General features: G+C 35.2%; 1 protein-coding gene across 9 annotated transcripts in view; it reads left to right on the top strand.

Annotated features, from left to right (window-relative positions):
• XRN1 (5'-3' exoribonuclease 1) overlaps positions 1-15,803 on the top strand; it is a 42,112-nt gene that overhangs the window by 24,500 nt on the left and 1,809 nt on the right. For 4 of the 9 annotated variants that reach the window (XM_038145561.1, XM_038145562.1, XM_038145558.1 and 1 more), the window contains 14 exons: positions 35-104; positions 1,140-1,365; positions 2,076-2,177; positions 2,826-2,921; positions 3,149-3,263; positions 3,805-3,869; positions 4,254-4,364; positions 4,716-4,841; positions 5,157-5,313; positions 5,632-5,810; positions 6,022-6,135; positions 6,216-6,333; positions 7,411-7,562; positions 7,761-10,763. In XM_038145561.1, the coding sequence (XP_038001489.1) occupies positions 35-104; positions 1,140-1,365; positions 2,076-2,177; positions 2,826-2,921; positions 3,149-3,263; positions 3,805-3,869; positions 4,254-4,364; positions 4,716-4,841; positions 5,157-5,313; positions 5,632-5,810; positions 6,022-6,135; positions 6,216-6,333; positions 7,411-7,562; positions 7,761-8,051 (1,922 nt within the window). In that variant the 3' untranslated portion in view covers positions 8,052-10,763. Of the gene's footprint in view, positions 1-34; positions 105-870; positions 943-1,139; positions 1,366-2,075; positions 2,178-2,825; positions 2,922-3,148; positions 3,264-3,804; positions 3,870-4,253; positions 4,365-4,715; positions 4,842-5,156; positions 5,314-5,631; positions 5,811-6,021; positions 6,136-6,215; positions 6,334-7,410; positions 7,563-7,760; positions 10,764-11,268; positions 11,737-11,760; positions 11,899-14,054; positions 14,201-15,240; positions 15,342-15,803 lie in introns of those variants that run through there. The other 5 variants (XR_005257961.1, XR_005257962.1, XM_038145559.1 and 2 more) reach the window with 5 other exon arrangements.

Below are 15,803 nucleotides of genomic sequence, written 5' to 3'. Positions count from 1 at the left end.
TGTATAGGATGATGTTGTGCTTTGTTTTCTATAGCTACTAGAGAAACAGATGTGCTCTTTGAAGTTTTGTTTGATGAAGAATTCCTTGGAGGCCTCACTATAAGGTTTGTGTGGCAGAGTTCAGAGTCAATTCCTGCTTATTGGCATAAATGGATGGAATTGTTGGCTTTGGTTTGGTTGAGTATTTTTAATGGCTCTTCTTGAAATTTTGTTTCTTGGCAGTGTTGGTCAGTTTTTATTCTTTTGTGGTTTTTGATTCTCTTTGAGTAGTAATTTTTTGTGAAGCGCATTATATTGTGGAAATGCTCTTTAGGCTTTTTTGGTGTATAAACTTCTGACTTGCAGAAAGCAAATATGAACCAGCAGAATAAAGCAATAGATCCAGATGTCTTTCTAAACAAATATGTGGAAAATAGGTTCTTGCCAGTATGTACTCAATGTGTAGATTAAAAACCAGGCAGAAGGCATCTGTTCCTCTGAAGGAGGGATTCTGAACTCAATAGTTGATACTTAGACACTAAATTCCAACCATTAAAAACCTGAACTGTTTTTCAGGAGATGGAGGTGCTTTTGTTTTTCTAAGTGTGATAACTCTTCTGTATTGAAGTAAACACCTAAACTTCTAAGTGCTCAGATATACCCAGCAGGCTTCATTTTTACTTACCTAAGGTTTTAGTGATGGAAGTTAGAGGAAATTCTTCCCTACTACCTGCATTCAGCAATCATAGCCCTTGCATGTCCTGTAACACAGATAATACTCAGTGTTCAGAAATGCTGCTTAACTTCAATTTGTAATTCTGCTGCTGAACCTGAAACTTCAGTTTTCATTTCTGAAAAATAAAAGAATATTGTTTTCTGGTTCTTTTACAGAAATAATTACTACAGAACTGTGCTATAACAATTCACTCATCTTAAAAATTTCTTTAAGCTCGTCACTGAAAGGTACAATATAAACTGAGAGTAGTGCTAATTGCTGTTTGACAGCCAGAGGGCAAAGGGGAGCCATGGGTTTCAGGTTGTCTGCAATGCTACTAGATTTCAATATTGCATAGTTTTCAGCTTCTGTTGCTCAAACTTGAGTCATTGTCTTTTGGGAACAATTAAACTGCATGAAACAATTATGGAATTCTTTTCTCAAGGTGCTCACCTGCCAGAGGTTATCGCCTGCCCTCAAGTGCCTTAATTAACCTGTCTCATGGTAGCCGGTCAGAAATGGGAAATCAAAAGCTGATGGCCATAGTTAAACCTCAGCCAGCAGTGAATAACTACAGCTCATACGCATCTGATCTGTCATCTGTATGCTCACAAAAAGTGCATCTGGGAGGCCTCAACCATTCTCCTCGCTCCCTTTTTGTTCCTACTCAAGTAAGACTTTTCTCGCATTTGTACAAAAATGTTTTTCCCTAGAATCTGAAATATTGACATTTATCTTCGTTGGTCCAAACAAAATTTAGTTTTTATGTCAGTATATTAGAAGTAGAATAATTCTTACACTGGAGAAATGAATTAATCTAATAATGAAAAGGACTAAAATTTCCTTATTGACAGTGGTTTTGCTCTGAGTAACTCCAGTTGCTTTTCTGAGAGACATCTGATCTTAGTTTGGAGCAGTGACACGCTATTTGTAATATATAATGTCAAAATAGCATATATTACAAATTTGTAATATATGTAATGTCAAAATAGCATGTTTGGACAGAGATGCAATTATTTCCTTAAAGCTTTGATCCAGTTAATGTTTCCTTATAGCCTGTTTGTTCATGCATAGAAAGGGAAGACATGATTTCCCTATCAGTTTTGCTTCTCGATTATAATTTACTTTGAAACTACAATAAAGAAGGAAAAATCACAAGTTTTGAATTGAGTTTATTGGTGATTTAATGACACTTAATTTTTTTAACAAGAGGCTTCTTTAAAGAAACTTACCTTAATTTGTAACTTCATGTTGCTATAGGTGTGTTTGAAAACAGTTCTCTCATGTTTTTCAAGTCTATACAAGAAAAAGTAGTTTCCAAAAGAAGATGTAAGACAATGAAACAGTTCTGATTCTTTTTTTTTTTCTCTCAATAATTTAGCAACTGAATGGAAGACAGCATTACAATCTCAGGGCTGAAAATCAGGGCAACTCTAACTCACCCCAGAAAGGATCATTTCTGAGTGGCAATCAGAAAAATAAAGTGAGTGTTCGGATTCATTTAGTATTGGACCCAAATGTCTCTGTTTTGGGCCTCTGTTCAGGGTGGGTGTCATTTTCTCATGGGTAATAAATTGCTTTGTTTTAATACATCAGATGTTTTAGTTCAGATACAGACTGGAGCAGAACTGCTCTCAGTTCTTGAATGAATATAATATCTTGTGTTATCCTTGTTTAGATATTAGATTTTTAAAAGTGTTTTTTGCATAGCTGGGCTTCAGTTCTGTGGTAACATACCTGTAATGTAATGAAGTAATTGAGCCTTGCTGGCAAGGTCTTACAAAAGAAATCATTAATAATACAATCTAAGAATACTCCCAGTATGAAAGTATGCTTTTGAAACCATTCTGAACTGTTACCTGAGTTTTATTATACTTAATCATCAAACTAACCTCATTTCACTTCAGTAATAATTCTTGGTAAAAATTGTAACTGCAATCCACTACCACAGCTTGTTTCATAATTAATTACCTGAAACTTGCACTAGTGTCAGTATGAAAATATCTGTCATCTGAGGACTGTTAAACTTGAACCTTACAATTTCCAGAATGTCTTGGTATGTACTTAGCTGTTCAAAAGTTGAATTTATTGCTGCTGAGTTTGTCTGGGGTCTTGTTTTTTATTTTAACAGGCACAGAGTAAGCAAGATGATGAATTCTGCAGCATATGGCAGTCATTGCAGAGTTCTGGGAAGTCTCATCACATTCAACAAAACATGCATGAGAAGGTTTGTATAGAAACCTTTAACAGATCTCTGCATTCAAAATATGAAGGTACCTAATTTCATACATGGGTTCATTGTATCAGAAAACTTCATGTTACAAATAAATCCTCTGGATGAAAGTGGTGTTACATGGAGTGTGCACAGTTCTGGAAAGGGGTAGTCATAGGGCACTACTATGTAAATAACAGGTACCCAATTTTCTGGTTAAGCTTTGATGTTTGAAACCCTAGGGTGCAGTTCTACCTCAGGAAATCAAGCTGGGAACTGGCCATCAGTTTTACAAGCCAGGCTTCAATGATGGCAGCTTTAAATGTCAGCAAAGAAAACAGGAGCCTTACAAAAAATGTAAGTACTATGTTTAGAAATTTTGTTTAGGGGAACTACTTGCTTTATCTGACCTTCATTGAAATGTCTGAATAGCTTTTTGGTTTTTTGTAGTTACTGACAGGAAATAATTTATTTTATTTTTAAAAACACTACATTGCACTTGTTTTTGTCAAATAATGTCCCTGGTGTGTATATTAGATTGTTCCACATGTAATCCCAAAACTTTTAGGTAAGTTGTTCTGTGTTCTCTTGACTTGCCACCCATCTAATATAAAAACCAAACAAAAAAACATGCGTGTCTTTGAAAATCTGCTTGTGACCATATTTGTAAATTAGAATTATTATCTAATTAGAAAATTAGATATATTGTTGGATGTACTTAAATTTATTTTCTTCTAGAAGAAAAACATGCACCAAATGACCTATGAAGTAAAAATTAAACATTTGATAAAACCATTCATATTAATGCAACTCTGTGTATTTGTGTGGAGTTACTAATTGTTTTGACTCTTGACAGTTATCATTTAAGAGCATTTCAAAATAATGCGTTCTTTTGTAGTTAAAGAAGATTCCAAAACTACAAGAGGTGAAAGTCAACCACATAATAAAATGTCAAACCAACAGGTAATTTTGTCTGTACTGAGTCAATCTGTTCTTTTCATTTTACTCTGATGTGATTTATCATTTTACACATTTGTCATTAACTGGCATCTTAGTTGATTCTTTTAGTCAGCAAATTTATTTTGGAGATATTTTTTTCATTAGAGGTTTATAGACAGAATATGAGAGAAAGTGCATAAGATGTATGATAATACCAAACAACTTTACTATTCCTCTTAGATTCTAAAAGCTATGCTGTAATGGGAAAACACAAATGCTAGATGTTCAGTAAGCTGAAATCCTCTAAGAATATTAGCTTGAGAAAGCTCTTTGCAGATGCATTTCTAACATGATTGTGTTATAATGAGTAATAGAGTATTCAATAATAATGACTGCAATTTATTTCAGAATTTCGCAGGTGTGAATAAGTACAATGTCAAACTTTTGAAGAGGAATGGAAGTCCCAACATGCCTTTAATTCAGAAGGCTGCAGTTGATGGTCCCTGCACAGGTGGAAAGGTAGGATCTAAGGAGTTGACTGTCTTGTGCTCTTTGAGTAACTTCAGATTCCAGTCCATTTTCTTACAGTTCTTCCTGGTTACTTGTGTGCAAATTCATGTTTAAAGAATACAAAAAACCTGTGTAACTTTAATTGTTCTTTAAATCAATTCTGTCAATTTTAATACGCAGAACTTGATTCAGACTCTGGATATCTGTTTGCACTCGGAACAGACATGACTGTGACCTGCCCAACCTAAGAGAGGAAAAATCTGAATGAGAATAAAATGAACCTCAAATTGATACCCCTTCCTCTTGCATCTGCTTGTAAATACACTTAGTTGATGTACCTTTTTTCTTCTTTAATTTAAGAAGGACAATGAACTGGAAAGGCTTCTAGCTTCTTTGAAAATTTCCAAAGAAAATGAAGTGCAGACTTATTCCAAGGAAGCAAGAGCTACAAACGAGGAACATCTGTCACCACAGTCATTTGCTATGGTCTGTATACTGCAGGAATCATTACATTGCAGTTTAGCATCTGCTGTCTTAGCATCAGCGCTTCTATTTAAAGAATCTTCATGAAACCTCATACTGCTTTTTAAAATGTATTAATGATTTTTAATTAGCTATTCTCAAAGAAAATTAGCGAATGCATTTGTTTATGCTAAGATGCTGTTACCTTTGCTTTGGTAAAATATAACTGATTGGAAAATAAAAAGTCAGATTCTGTTACCAGTTATGATAATCAATGTTAAGAAGGTCATGTTGTCTGGATGCCAGCATGTTCCTGAGTGGTTTATCTTATTTTTAAAGAAAGGAACGCAGATGCTGAAAGAGATTTTGAAGATAGATGGCTCAGATCTGCAAACAAAGAATGAAGTGAAATCACAAGTTAATGATGTTCCTGCTCCTTCTAGTAGACAGGATTGCCATGGAGCTGCTGTGCAATACAGACCAACAAAAAAAATGGGTATGTGTAACCATCAGCTTATAATTCAGAGCTTCACCTTGTAGTGACATTTTAGAACACAGTTTCAGCAGGGTACGGTTTATCAAAATAGAGTAATAAAATTTCCATCTGTTTTTAGTTCTGCTTCTGTATTTGGATCTAAAACTCTGTTCAGCTATAGTCTCTTGGTTTTTGTTAAACAATATGAAAATACCAGGGAAAAATCAAATAAGTTTTTGTTTTGTTTTTGTTTTTTGCTAATAACCAAGATGCCATCCTTTTAGTGAAGGAAATAATTGTGATACAGCTTTTTTTTTTTTTTTTCTCCTTTTTTGTCAGCTGCTTATATGAACAAGCATAGCCCTGGAGGCCCCCCCCAGAACACACCAGCAATAGAAACTGGAGGTCACCCTTTCACTTGTCCACAGCCTGCACTGTCTACTGTTTCTGAGCTTTCTCGTATTTGTTCTCTTCTTGGAATGTCACAACCAGATTTCTCTTTCCTAAAAACACCACAGGTAAAATGTTTTTTTCTGAAAAAGTACAAGTTCTCAATTTTCTATCAACTGTTCTATGTTAAGTATTTGGACTGACCGCTGAAATATATCTGAAAATAAACCTTAGCTCCCTTTGTTGCCTTTTTTTAAAACAAACAAACAAATCTCTGTTTCTGTCTCACAGTTTGTCAGCAATAGAAATTGCCTCCAAAACCTTCTCTCTTTTTTCTAGACCATGACAGTTTGCCACATAAAGCTGTCAAATGGTTTATTGGTTCATGGACCGCAGTGTCATTCCGAAGCTGAAGCAAAGGAGAAAGCTGCGCTTTTTGCTTTACAGCGCTTGGTGAGGATGTGACAAGTCTCTTCAAATCTTTGTCTCTCTGCATTGCATCTGTTGGTAAACCTCTGTTTCCTTCTTCATAGGGTTCTATAGGAGTAAACTTTGCTTCGCCTCCACCTCCAGCAGTGTTTCCAAATTACCAACCACTAGGAGTTCCTGTACCACCTGGATCAATTCCTCCAGTATTTGCACAGCCCCCTGGTAGGTGTTTGACTAGTACACATTTCAAATAATATCACTATATCTTCTAATTATGGTGGTTCTTTATATGAAAATGAATGCTTTCCAGAAAGCCCCATTTTCTGGTCTCCATGTGTACTTGTTTGTCTGACCAGTTTTGAAAACAGTTCATGATCCTCTTTGCATCAATGTGCATATTAATTCAATATGAAGAATCATCTCAATTAATGATTTCTTTTCCTCAAGAATGTATTGATCTATTTAGTCTTAGGTGCTTTTTCCATTTTTTTTCCCTTCAAAACAACAGTAATTACTTGAAAGCAGATAGTCCCCAGTCCAGAATTTGTAAGAAATAGCCTCCTTGTTTTTACATGGATTTTCCCCCCACGCCATATAGTTAATGTTTCTCCTTGCAATGCTGTTTGTATCCCTCTATTACTAACTGTCACTGAAGTGCTACCTCACAGTCCTCTTGTACACTGCCAAACATGAGCATGATAAGTAACCCCCAAAAATTGCTGAAAGTCCCGCTGCTGTTGTTTTGTATTCTGGCTCCCACTTATTTGTATTTTACTGAAGTTCCCATCACAGCTAGGAATTAATGAGTCAGCACTGCTGTAGCATCCTAGAAACTCAAACAGCAGGTGCTACATCTCTTTTCTGTGGGGTTTCTCTGTTGTTGCTGTGTTCCAAAATGATGGCCTAAACTTGCAGCTTTCTGCTAATACAGTTGGCTCAGCCGAGGATGTGAAGATCCCACATTATGTGCACTCTGGAATGCAGATACCATGACTCTAGTGCTCTTAATTGTGTTGTCATCTAGGTGCAGTTCTGTTTGTTTGGGGGCTTTTGATAATAAATAAATAAATAAATACTTAGGTATTTTGAAATAAATACAAAGCATATGAGGCTTTGCTAGAAAGATAAACATGCAGACAGCTGTAGTTGGAGTTGTCCTGGGCTCTTGGCAAGTTCGTATCTCTTTTTTTTTTTCTTTTTTTTCTTTTTTTTTTCTTTTTTTTTCTTTTTTTTTTTTTTTTCTTTTTTTTTTTTTTTTTTTTTTGAGGAAAGAGAGCTAAAAGTTTCTTATTTTCATAGCTAATATGATGCCTCCATCATCTCACATGTTTGGTCCAGTGTCCTGGAGTACTCCAGTGCCTAAGCATTATTATCCTGGCACCTATCCAGGGAATGTGTCTCTTGCAGGAACTATACCAGTCGGTTCTCACAACCAGTTTATACCTCTGCAGGTAAGAGCAGCAGGTTTGTCTTAATATTGTATTTTTGTAAAAAAATGTGACTACAAGATTAATACAACATCCACATTGTAAAGTAGTATTTAGTATTAGAAAATTATTGTTAAGATATGTGTGCATGTTTTCTGAAAGTGGAATATTTGCAGTTTTTTGAGAATGCATTCTGTTAAATAATATTTATTTAATTTAAAGGTAACTAAAAAAAGGGCTGCTAGCAAGAAAAACTTTGAACTCAAGGAGTTTCAGAGTTCCCCTCAAGCTGCACCACTAAAGAATGAACAGCCAATGTCTTCTGACCACATTCAGCAAGATAGTTCTTCAGCTCCTTTAAAATCTCCTCAAGCTGCTCAGTCCACTGTTTCATTTCAAGACAATGTGGCTACTCCAAGTGTTCCTCATAACAAATCAACACCAAACACTTCCAGCAAGCGAAAACCAAGAAAGCTGGCTGTCAATTTTGGCGCACCAAAATCTTCAGAATAAATCTGGTAGCTAGGTGTATTTTATCTCTAACTCTTTCCCCACTGTTATGTTCTATCATTTAAAAAAATCAGAAATCTCTATTAAAAAGACCAGCCACTTTAAGTATAATATAGAAGGAAATACATTTTATTTGCTATGGTTTTCAGGTTGTCATTAAAACCATAAAAATTATGTTAAAAATTTGTTTTATTTTCACTTAAACTAGCAAAAGCCAGGAAATACTGAGTTAGGGTTGCCATGCCATCCCTTGTGCCTAGGTTTCTAAACAGTGGCTTACAGACACTATCGGGTAAGCAGCAATAACAGTGGCAGCCTTAACTCAGGTTGGATGTGCTTTTTGGGAGGGATGTGGAACAGTAATAAGTTGGGCATCTAACAGTGTTTAGCATGACATTTTGTACTCTAGCTTGATTTTAAATAGTGTAATAAGACAGAAAGTAAAAATTATTTAAATGCAGTTTTTATATTGGCACTCCAGGTCCTTCTGAGTTGAATCAGTGTAACTAAGCTGACTACAAAGAAACTGCCAAATCCACTCTAAGTAGGAACTGCTGGGTTTTCTACTAGGGGGCAACAGCTTTACAGCTTTCAGAACATAGGTGTTATTGTATGTCTGGTATTGGAGTGGCAAAAACTGGTTGCTCCTGCACAGTCTGTTCCAGGAGATTAATTTATAGGATGTATTGAATAAAAAAATTATATTTGCAAAATAGAAATCCCTTTGGTAAAGTACATTTAACTTTTTTTAAATCTACCAATTTAATTGTTTTCTGATGATAAAATAACAAAGTTATCTAATACAGATGTGCATAGCCTCCTAAATGCTTGTGATAGCCTGATTTTTTTTTTCTAAATTATAAAAATGGTGAGACAAAAGGACAACCCATTTTGCTGGATGGCTGTCAAAGTTATGTTTACTTAGAGTCCATTTCTTCCTCTAATAGTCTGTGCCCTAAACCTTTTTCTATAGTAGATTATTTTTTGTTGACTTTTAATATTTTTTTTTTAGTTTTGTGAGAGAATTTATGTGTTGCAAAATTAAATTATCAGGAAGTGTTGCTATTGGTTACATAAGAATATTCAGACAAAAAGCTGACTTGAATTTTTGGACAGAACTATGTGATTCTTTGTTCATATAGGAAAAAAAGAAGTCTCAGAAGTCCTTGTATTCTTTTTAACCCACATGTTACCAGTCTTATGGACATTAATATAAAATCTTCAGTCTAAGAAAAAATTTGAAACCTCTGTTGGTGCTGCTTACTGGCACTGATTAAATTTCATTTTTCATCTGTTCTAGAAAAAGAAGTATTTTTCTCTAAGGCCCAGGAACCAGAAATAAAGCAAACTTGAGTGATTTATTTTGTTGTTTTTGATCAGGTTTCATTCTGGGTGTGCAAGTCCATAGACTTTCTTTCATTTGTTTTTTTGCTTCCATTTCTTGTTGTATGAAGTTTCACATTATTACTGTGTTACAGTGTTTTTTAATTTTCATTTCTCCAAAATGGTTGTTGGTTCAGCAGTATTTGTAGAATAGCAGCGAGCCCTATAAAAAGGATCACAGAGGTAAAAACAAGATTAAGAAATTTTATTTTATTTAGTATCACAAAACTTGTGGAATAGTCTACATTTAGTCTGAAATCACATTGATTTTGTTGTTGTGTTTATAGTCATCTAATCTCAAGAAGTTCAAAGCCATATTCTGTGAAGGGAAAGTTGTATTTTTTGGGTTTTTTTTTCTCATTAGCAACATAAGATTGATATGATGCTGCCATGCCAGTATTTTAGAAGTGGTTATGTGACATTTAATTGGTCCGCTGTATCTATCTGAATGATCTGATCATAAAAGAAAATACCTATTTGAAAATTTCCCTGACAGAGATGAGGCTGTGTTAGACTCTTGCATCACAGAATTTTGATGTGTCTGTACAGCCCATTTATGCAGATTTTTGAGACAGAAAGTTATGGAGGATGCTATACTCTTATGTACCAGTGAACACAGCAATTTTTATTAATTATTCTACTTTTTTCTGCACCCTCTTCAATTGGAATTGCTATATGTAGTATATTTAGGTGGTTAAACCCTTTATTCTGTAACTGCTGCATATTGTATTAGTCCCAGATTTTTAGTTTTTCTATTCTATGAAAGTGACTGCCTGGTGCCCAGTTAATTACAGTTTTACATGTCCTGGTAGATGTGACATCTGCATTGATCATCGCCATGTCCCCTTTGATTTCATTATTATATTTTAACAAGGTCATAATGTTTAGCTCATACAGATATAAATTTAGGCATTTCTTTTTCTCATAGATATAAAGTATTTTCTAAGCACTGGAGTTTTTCATTAGATCTTATACAGAGCAGTATTTTACTAAAAATCCAAAAGGGAAGACTTTTATGTGCGCATTTTTGTAGTTTCTGATTTTTTTAAAATAACTTTTCATTGTTTATCTGCCAAGTGAAATGTTTTAAATTTGCATATGAATGGATACAGAATGTATTTTTTGTGCTGTTTAGTGTTAAGTGTGCATTTGCAGATTTTTAGCATGTAGTTGCACAAAGACTGTGCAAAGATATTTTGGAATATGAATATATGCTACACTGAAGGAAAAACATTCATAAAACGTAAATGCTATATAGAACTCTAATGCAATAGAGTAATTTTATAAACTGTCTGTGTCTGCTTGGATTAAATATTGAAACAAGAAACATTACCTATTTTCACTGTTTTATTTCCAAACACTATGTGGGAACTTGTGTATGCTCCAACTCATAAGTTTATGATATTAATCAAATCTCCTGAAACACAGTTTCTGTGATTATCAGAAGCAGGACCTGCTTCTTGATGACTTTGAACTGTAATTGTGATCAAAATACAAATTTTTTTTTCAAAAGGCTGTTGGTCACCTTGCAATTAAAAGCATTTAACATACTGATCTTCCAAAAATTTTTTGGCCTTGTCACCAATTAGATTACAAAAAACCCAACCCCATAGAAAAGTCATTAAGATTATTTTCCAGTAAGCTCAGTCCTAGTGATTGTTAACTAGGTGGAGAACCAGCTGGTGGCTGAGAAGCGGAATGTTCATGTCTTTCTTACACATTTTAGTGTGAATTAGCTTGTTTAAAGCAACCAGCATAAAGATGGGAGTACACTCTTAGCATCACCAGCTGTTGCAACTTTATCTAAGTGTGTATGCAACTTGGTGTTTCTGTACAAAACAAGTCTGGATGGTGTGAACACTCAGGTCATATTGCTCAACTTAAACACACCAAGATAAAATCCTGCATTTCATAAACTGTCTTCACATGATTAGTCAATGAAGTCTTAGCTGCTGTTACCCTGCATGGTGAGTTCTGCCATCTCAATATGTAGCACTGTAAAGCAATATACTCAATATATAGCAATATAAAGAAAACTCAAGCAACTTAAATGAAGGGATAACTTGAAAATATTATCACGTATTGCAGAGTAAGTCTTGGATGGATGCTTCCATTCAAAAATTACAAGACTTTTGTTCAATTTAATTGAGTCGATCTGAACTACTATATAGATGACCCCTGAGGGTGAAGAATCTCAAAGAAATAATTGTTACTTAAAATAAGGATGTTTTTTAATTCTATTTGCAATGTGATCTCCTTATGTATTCCATAATCAGCCTTCCATACTACTGAGAAACAGTTATGTTCTTCTCTTTCTGTATCTGGAAAGGGGACACAGTGACATCAAGGGCATAAGGGCAGTCTGAATACACACTCTTGGCCAAAAGAATTCAAATTCAGGTGCATGAGGACCCTTGAATATTGAGACTGTAACTGATAAATGTTTTGAAGAATCTGATATCATGAGGTAAGTGGCTGTTTTTTATTAAAAGAATCCATGGTTCCAACAACAGTTCCTTATTGCTGTCAATTTTTAAGTGGGTGTTTACTCTTATTTTTCTATAATTTACAAATTTCCTGCTTTATTTCTGCTTTGAAATACGATACAAATCAAAGGAATGGTTACAGTGCCACCAAGTGCATTTAGTAAACCTGGTTCCTATTATTTGAAAGGACAGAAAAAGCATTTTTCATTAAAACTTTTTTTTTCTGGTAAAAACTTGATCAATAAAACATCAGTACATTGGCAGTGATTTATGAAAGTTGATAATCACACTTAGTCCTGTATTTTGTGTCATTGCAGTTATTTTTAATGGCTAGGTCTTACTGAAACTATAGTTCTTAAGTGCTTTTTCATCCCTTTAGCTTCTAGTATATCCATTCTCTTGTTCTAATTAAGCCTCATTGATAGCCATTTTTCTCTCTTTTTAATATTTTTTCATTAATTTCTAGACTTGAAATAAATGTTATTTTAAAGAGCTATTCAGCCCTGAATTTTCTAGTTACACATGACCTTCATCTGTATGTACATACACAAACACGCATATATATATATATACAGGAACTCAATCACTCCTTTTCTTAAAATTATTCATAGTTATGTCATTTTCAGGCCACACAATAATTCCTTAAGAGACATCCAGAGGATGATGAACGCTATCTTGTTAATACATAATACACATTGTCCTCCAAATGCAGATATTCCTTAGACCGAGTAAAAATAATGGGCAAATTATGAAACATTAACAAAGTACACCAGTTTTCACTTCACTTGCTTTGGTAGATAAATTCTTGGCTTACAACTCAATTGTCCTAAAGTCCACCTAATTTCCTGTCAGAGTTTACTTGTGTTGCAGAACTGGCAGAAGGGAAGGACCGCTTGTGCCTGAGGCACAGTGCAAATCCTCATGCATGTGGGCACAGATTTGATGTGCAATCCTCTAGTGATAATCCTGGATTAACCAGTCTCTTATTACTTGCTCCCTCTGGGTCATGCCAAACTGTGTTGCCACATTATGAACCTTATCAAGGAATTAATCTGATTGGCACTCTCCTGTGTGTTATTTTTCATCATAGTTCATCATGGAGCCCCAAGAACAGCTGGGTTGGTACAGTTTGTAGTGCGAGGGTGGGATGATTTAGCAAGAACTCCTTAAGAAACATCCCATGACTGCCTAAAGCTCAAATTACCCACAAATCTAACATGATTCATCAAGTGATATCATTGCATGTGGTTCTGTCTGTTGATTTCGAGGAGAGTGGTATCTTCTGCAGGAGTACAGGAGGAACTGATGAGAAAGGGTCATATGGTAAATTATTGCAACAGCATTTGCATAGAAGTGATCATTTTCATTTTGGTCCATCTGTTTTTATGTGAGTCTTAATGAATGATGGATGTGGGCTGCACCAGCCAATGGAGCAACAGAAATTAGTGGGCTCTTTCTTGTTTATGTGCAAACTGACAAAGGGCCCCACGTCAATGGTTTCATTTTGTTAAAACTTGTTAAAAAGGTAGAACTAAGTAAGTGGGTAAGATGGTAACTCACAGTTTGAGGAGGCAGTAAGAAGACAGATGCACCCTGACCAAAAAAACAGCTGAGGAAGAGAAGATAAAACCCCCATACATTACAAATTTTGGGTCTTGCTCTAGAAGATTTCAGTATCTGGAATCCTGTTAGCAGTGCCACTGGCAAATTTGATTCATTCTGGAAGCCTTAGATGAATGAAGATGCTCCAACACAACAGAAATGTACCTGAGAATACTTTATAAAATACCAAAACTAGTTAACTATTCAAAATACAGTTAATTTGGAAATTTTATTAAATAAATCTGGTCCTAGAAAATATCAAGACAGTGTAAAGATCATGTTTTCTTTCTGAGAGTTAGGTCTGCTGGTTCTGTGGCAGTTCGATCTCTCAAGGTCTCCTGCATCATCCTATAAAGTCTATCTATTGCTGCCTGAAACATGCCAAATGTGATGACATTGCTTATAAATATTCCATTATATTCAGTGTAAATCATGGTAGGGGTTTTGCTGTCCCTGCTAGCAGTGTAGGATCTTCTTAACCCTGATGTTCTGCCATTTGATTGGTTTTACTTAATAACTCTTTTCTTTACTACAGCATTGTACAGGCCCGTGGAGTGCCTCCACTCCTTCATTTGGTTCGATAACCCCAGTAAAAAATAAGACCAGCCACGCTTTCCAGAGAGCAAAGAAGCTGAGGATTTCAGCAGAGAAGATGCAGAAGTATGGGACATGGCTGCTGAGGTACTTGGAATGTGACCCCAGGTGTGCCAGCTCCCTCTCTGAGCAGTGACATGGCACCCACGTGCCCTCACCTAAACAGGAGGACTCAGGGTGCTGGTAGGGGTTATGCAGGCTTGTTACCAGAAAGTGACCATACATTTTCACTTCAAATTGAATGTTTCTTGCCTGTGCTAAAATGCACTTGGAGCTTTTGTGCATATTGACAATAAGATTTTTCTATGAGTACAGCAAAGGTTTTGGATAGGCCAAGAGTAGTGCCTGTGTGGGAATGAGATTATTTATGACAGACCAATATAAACTAACAACAGATAAGTCATGTATGGACACGCTCTGCACATGTCAAAGCACATTGTGTCTTTTATTGCATTACTTTTAGGACATTACAAACAGAACAATAATAAGAAATTTGTATTTCATAAGCCTCTCATAAATTAAGCAATTTTAATACATGCTCTCTATGACTAAGATTATGTATGCATTGACAGTTTGCAAGTTGGTTCAGGTTATCTTCTTCCACACATCTAAGTTCTTTGTTAACATATTAAACAGAATTTAAGATCTGCAAGAAGAAATCGACTTTACATGGCCATGCAATACTTCCATGCAATCAAAAGGGAACGTGTTTGTTACATTAGGAGCTTGTGAAAGAAAAAAGTAACCTGCATCCATTTTCTTTTTGAAGTTTTGCTTAATCTTGCAGTGACACAAGCCCTGCTTGCATTGATACTGTAAGAACACAAAGGATATCAAGATGCCTTTTTTCCTTGAGACTTCTTAATTTTTGAATGTTTGGAGAGGTTTTAGCCTTTTATACCAGCTACACATGTTGAATCTTATTAAGGGAGCTTTCATGAGAAGTTTTAAGTAATCATTATTAGTATGCTGTTAGTTTTGATAAATAAGTTTGAAGGAAAGTACTCTTCATAAGAATCTGAAGTACTTGGTACCTCTCTGACATACATCCATTAGCTGTATGTCGAGATAGTCAAAGAGAATAAAAAGTTAAAGAGATTGTGATTTTGTAATGTGTTGTTCCTCAGGGAGGAGAGCAAAAGCACTTGTTTCTTGGCTCTTTCATGTGCCTTCACTTCCCCGTGATCTGTACCTTTGTCCCAGTGACCTCTGCGACTGCCCATGTGAGGTGAGAAGCCTCTTCTTAATGTGGCTTTCACTGTCAGTAGTATTCCTGGTTTAAAGATCCGGTAATGCCAGACTTATCTCACATAATACTGTTCATACTGCAGTTTTTTTCTAAGAGGGGCCAAACCAGAAGTGCAAGGGGGAAATATTTTCAGCGTGGTTTTTTTTGCTTTTTCTGCTCTAATTAAATGAGTTTAAACTAATTGACTAACTCTTCTGATTACATTTGGGTTAAAACAAAATTCTACTAGTACTGGTTTGGGGTTGAGCATTCTGAATTTTATTGGTTTACTGTTAATATTTCTGGTTGTTTCTGTTTTAAAATTACCCATCTAAAATTTTAAAAATTATTTTAATAATAATAGTTTTTAATAATTTTAACATTACCCGTCAAGGGCAATACGAGAACATTTCTGTCACTAACTCCGTTTCAGCAGTAATTTTAGATGCCGTTCCCTCTGTA

The sequence above is a fragment of the Motacilla alba genome, chromosome 9 (genome assembly GCF_015832195.1).
Source record: "Motacilla alba alba isolate MOTALB_02 chromosome 9, Motacilla_alba_V1.0_pri, whole genome shotgun sequence".
Taxonomy (NCBI): domain Eukaryota; kingdom Metazoa; phylum Chordata; class Aves; order Passeriformes; family Motacillidae; genus Motacilla; species Motacilla alba.
Note: the sequence above shows the minus strand (reverse complement) of the source record. Positions and strands in the feature narration are given on the sequence as shown.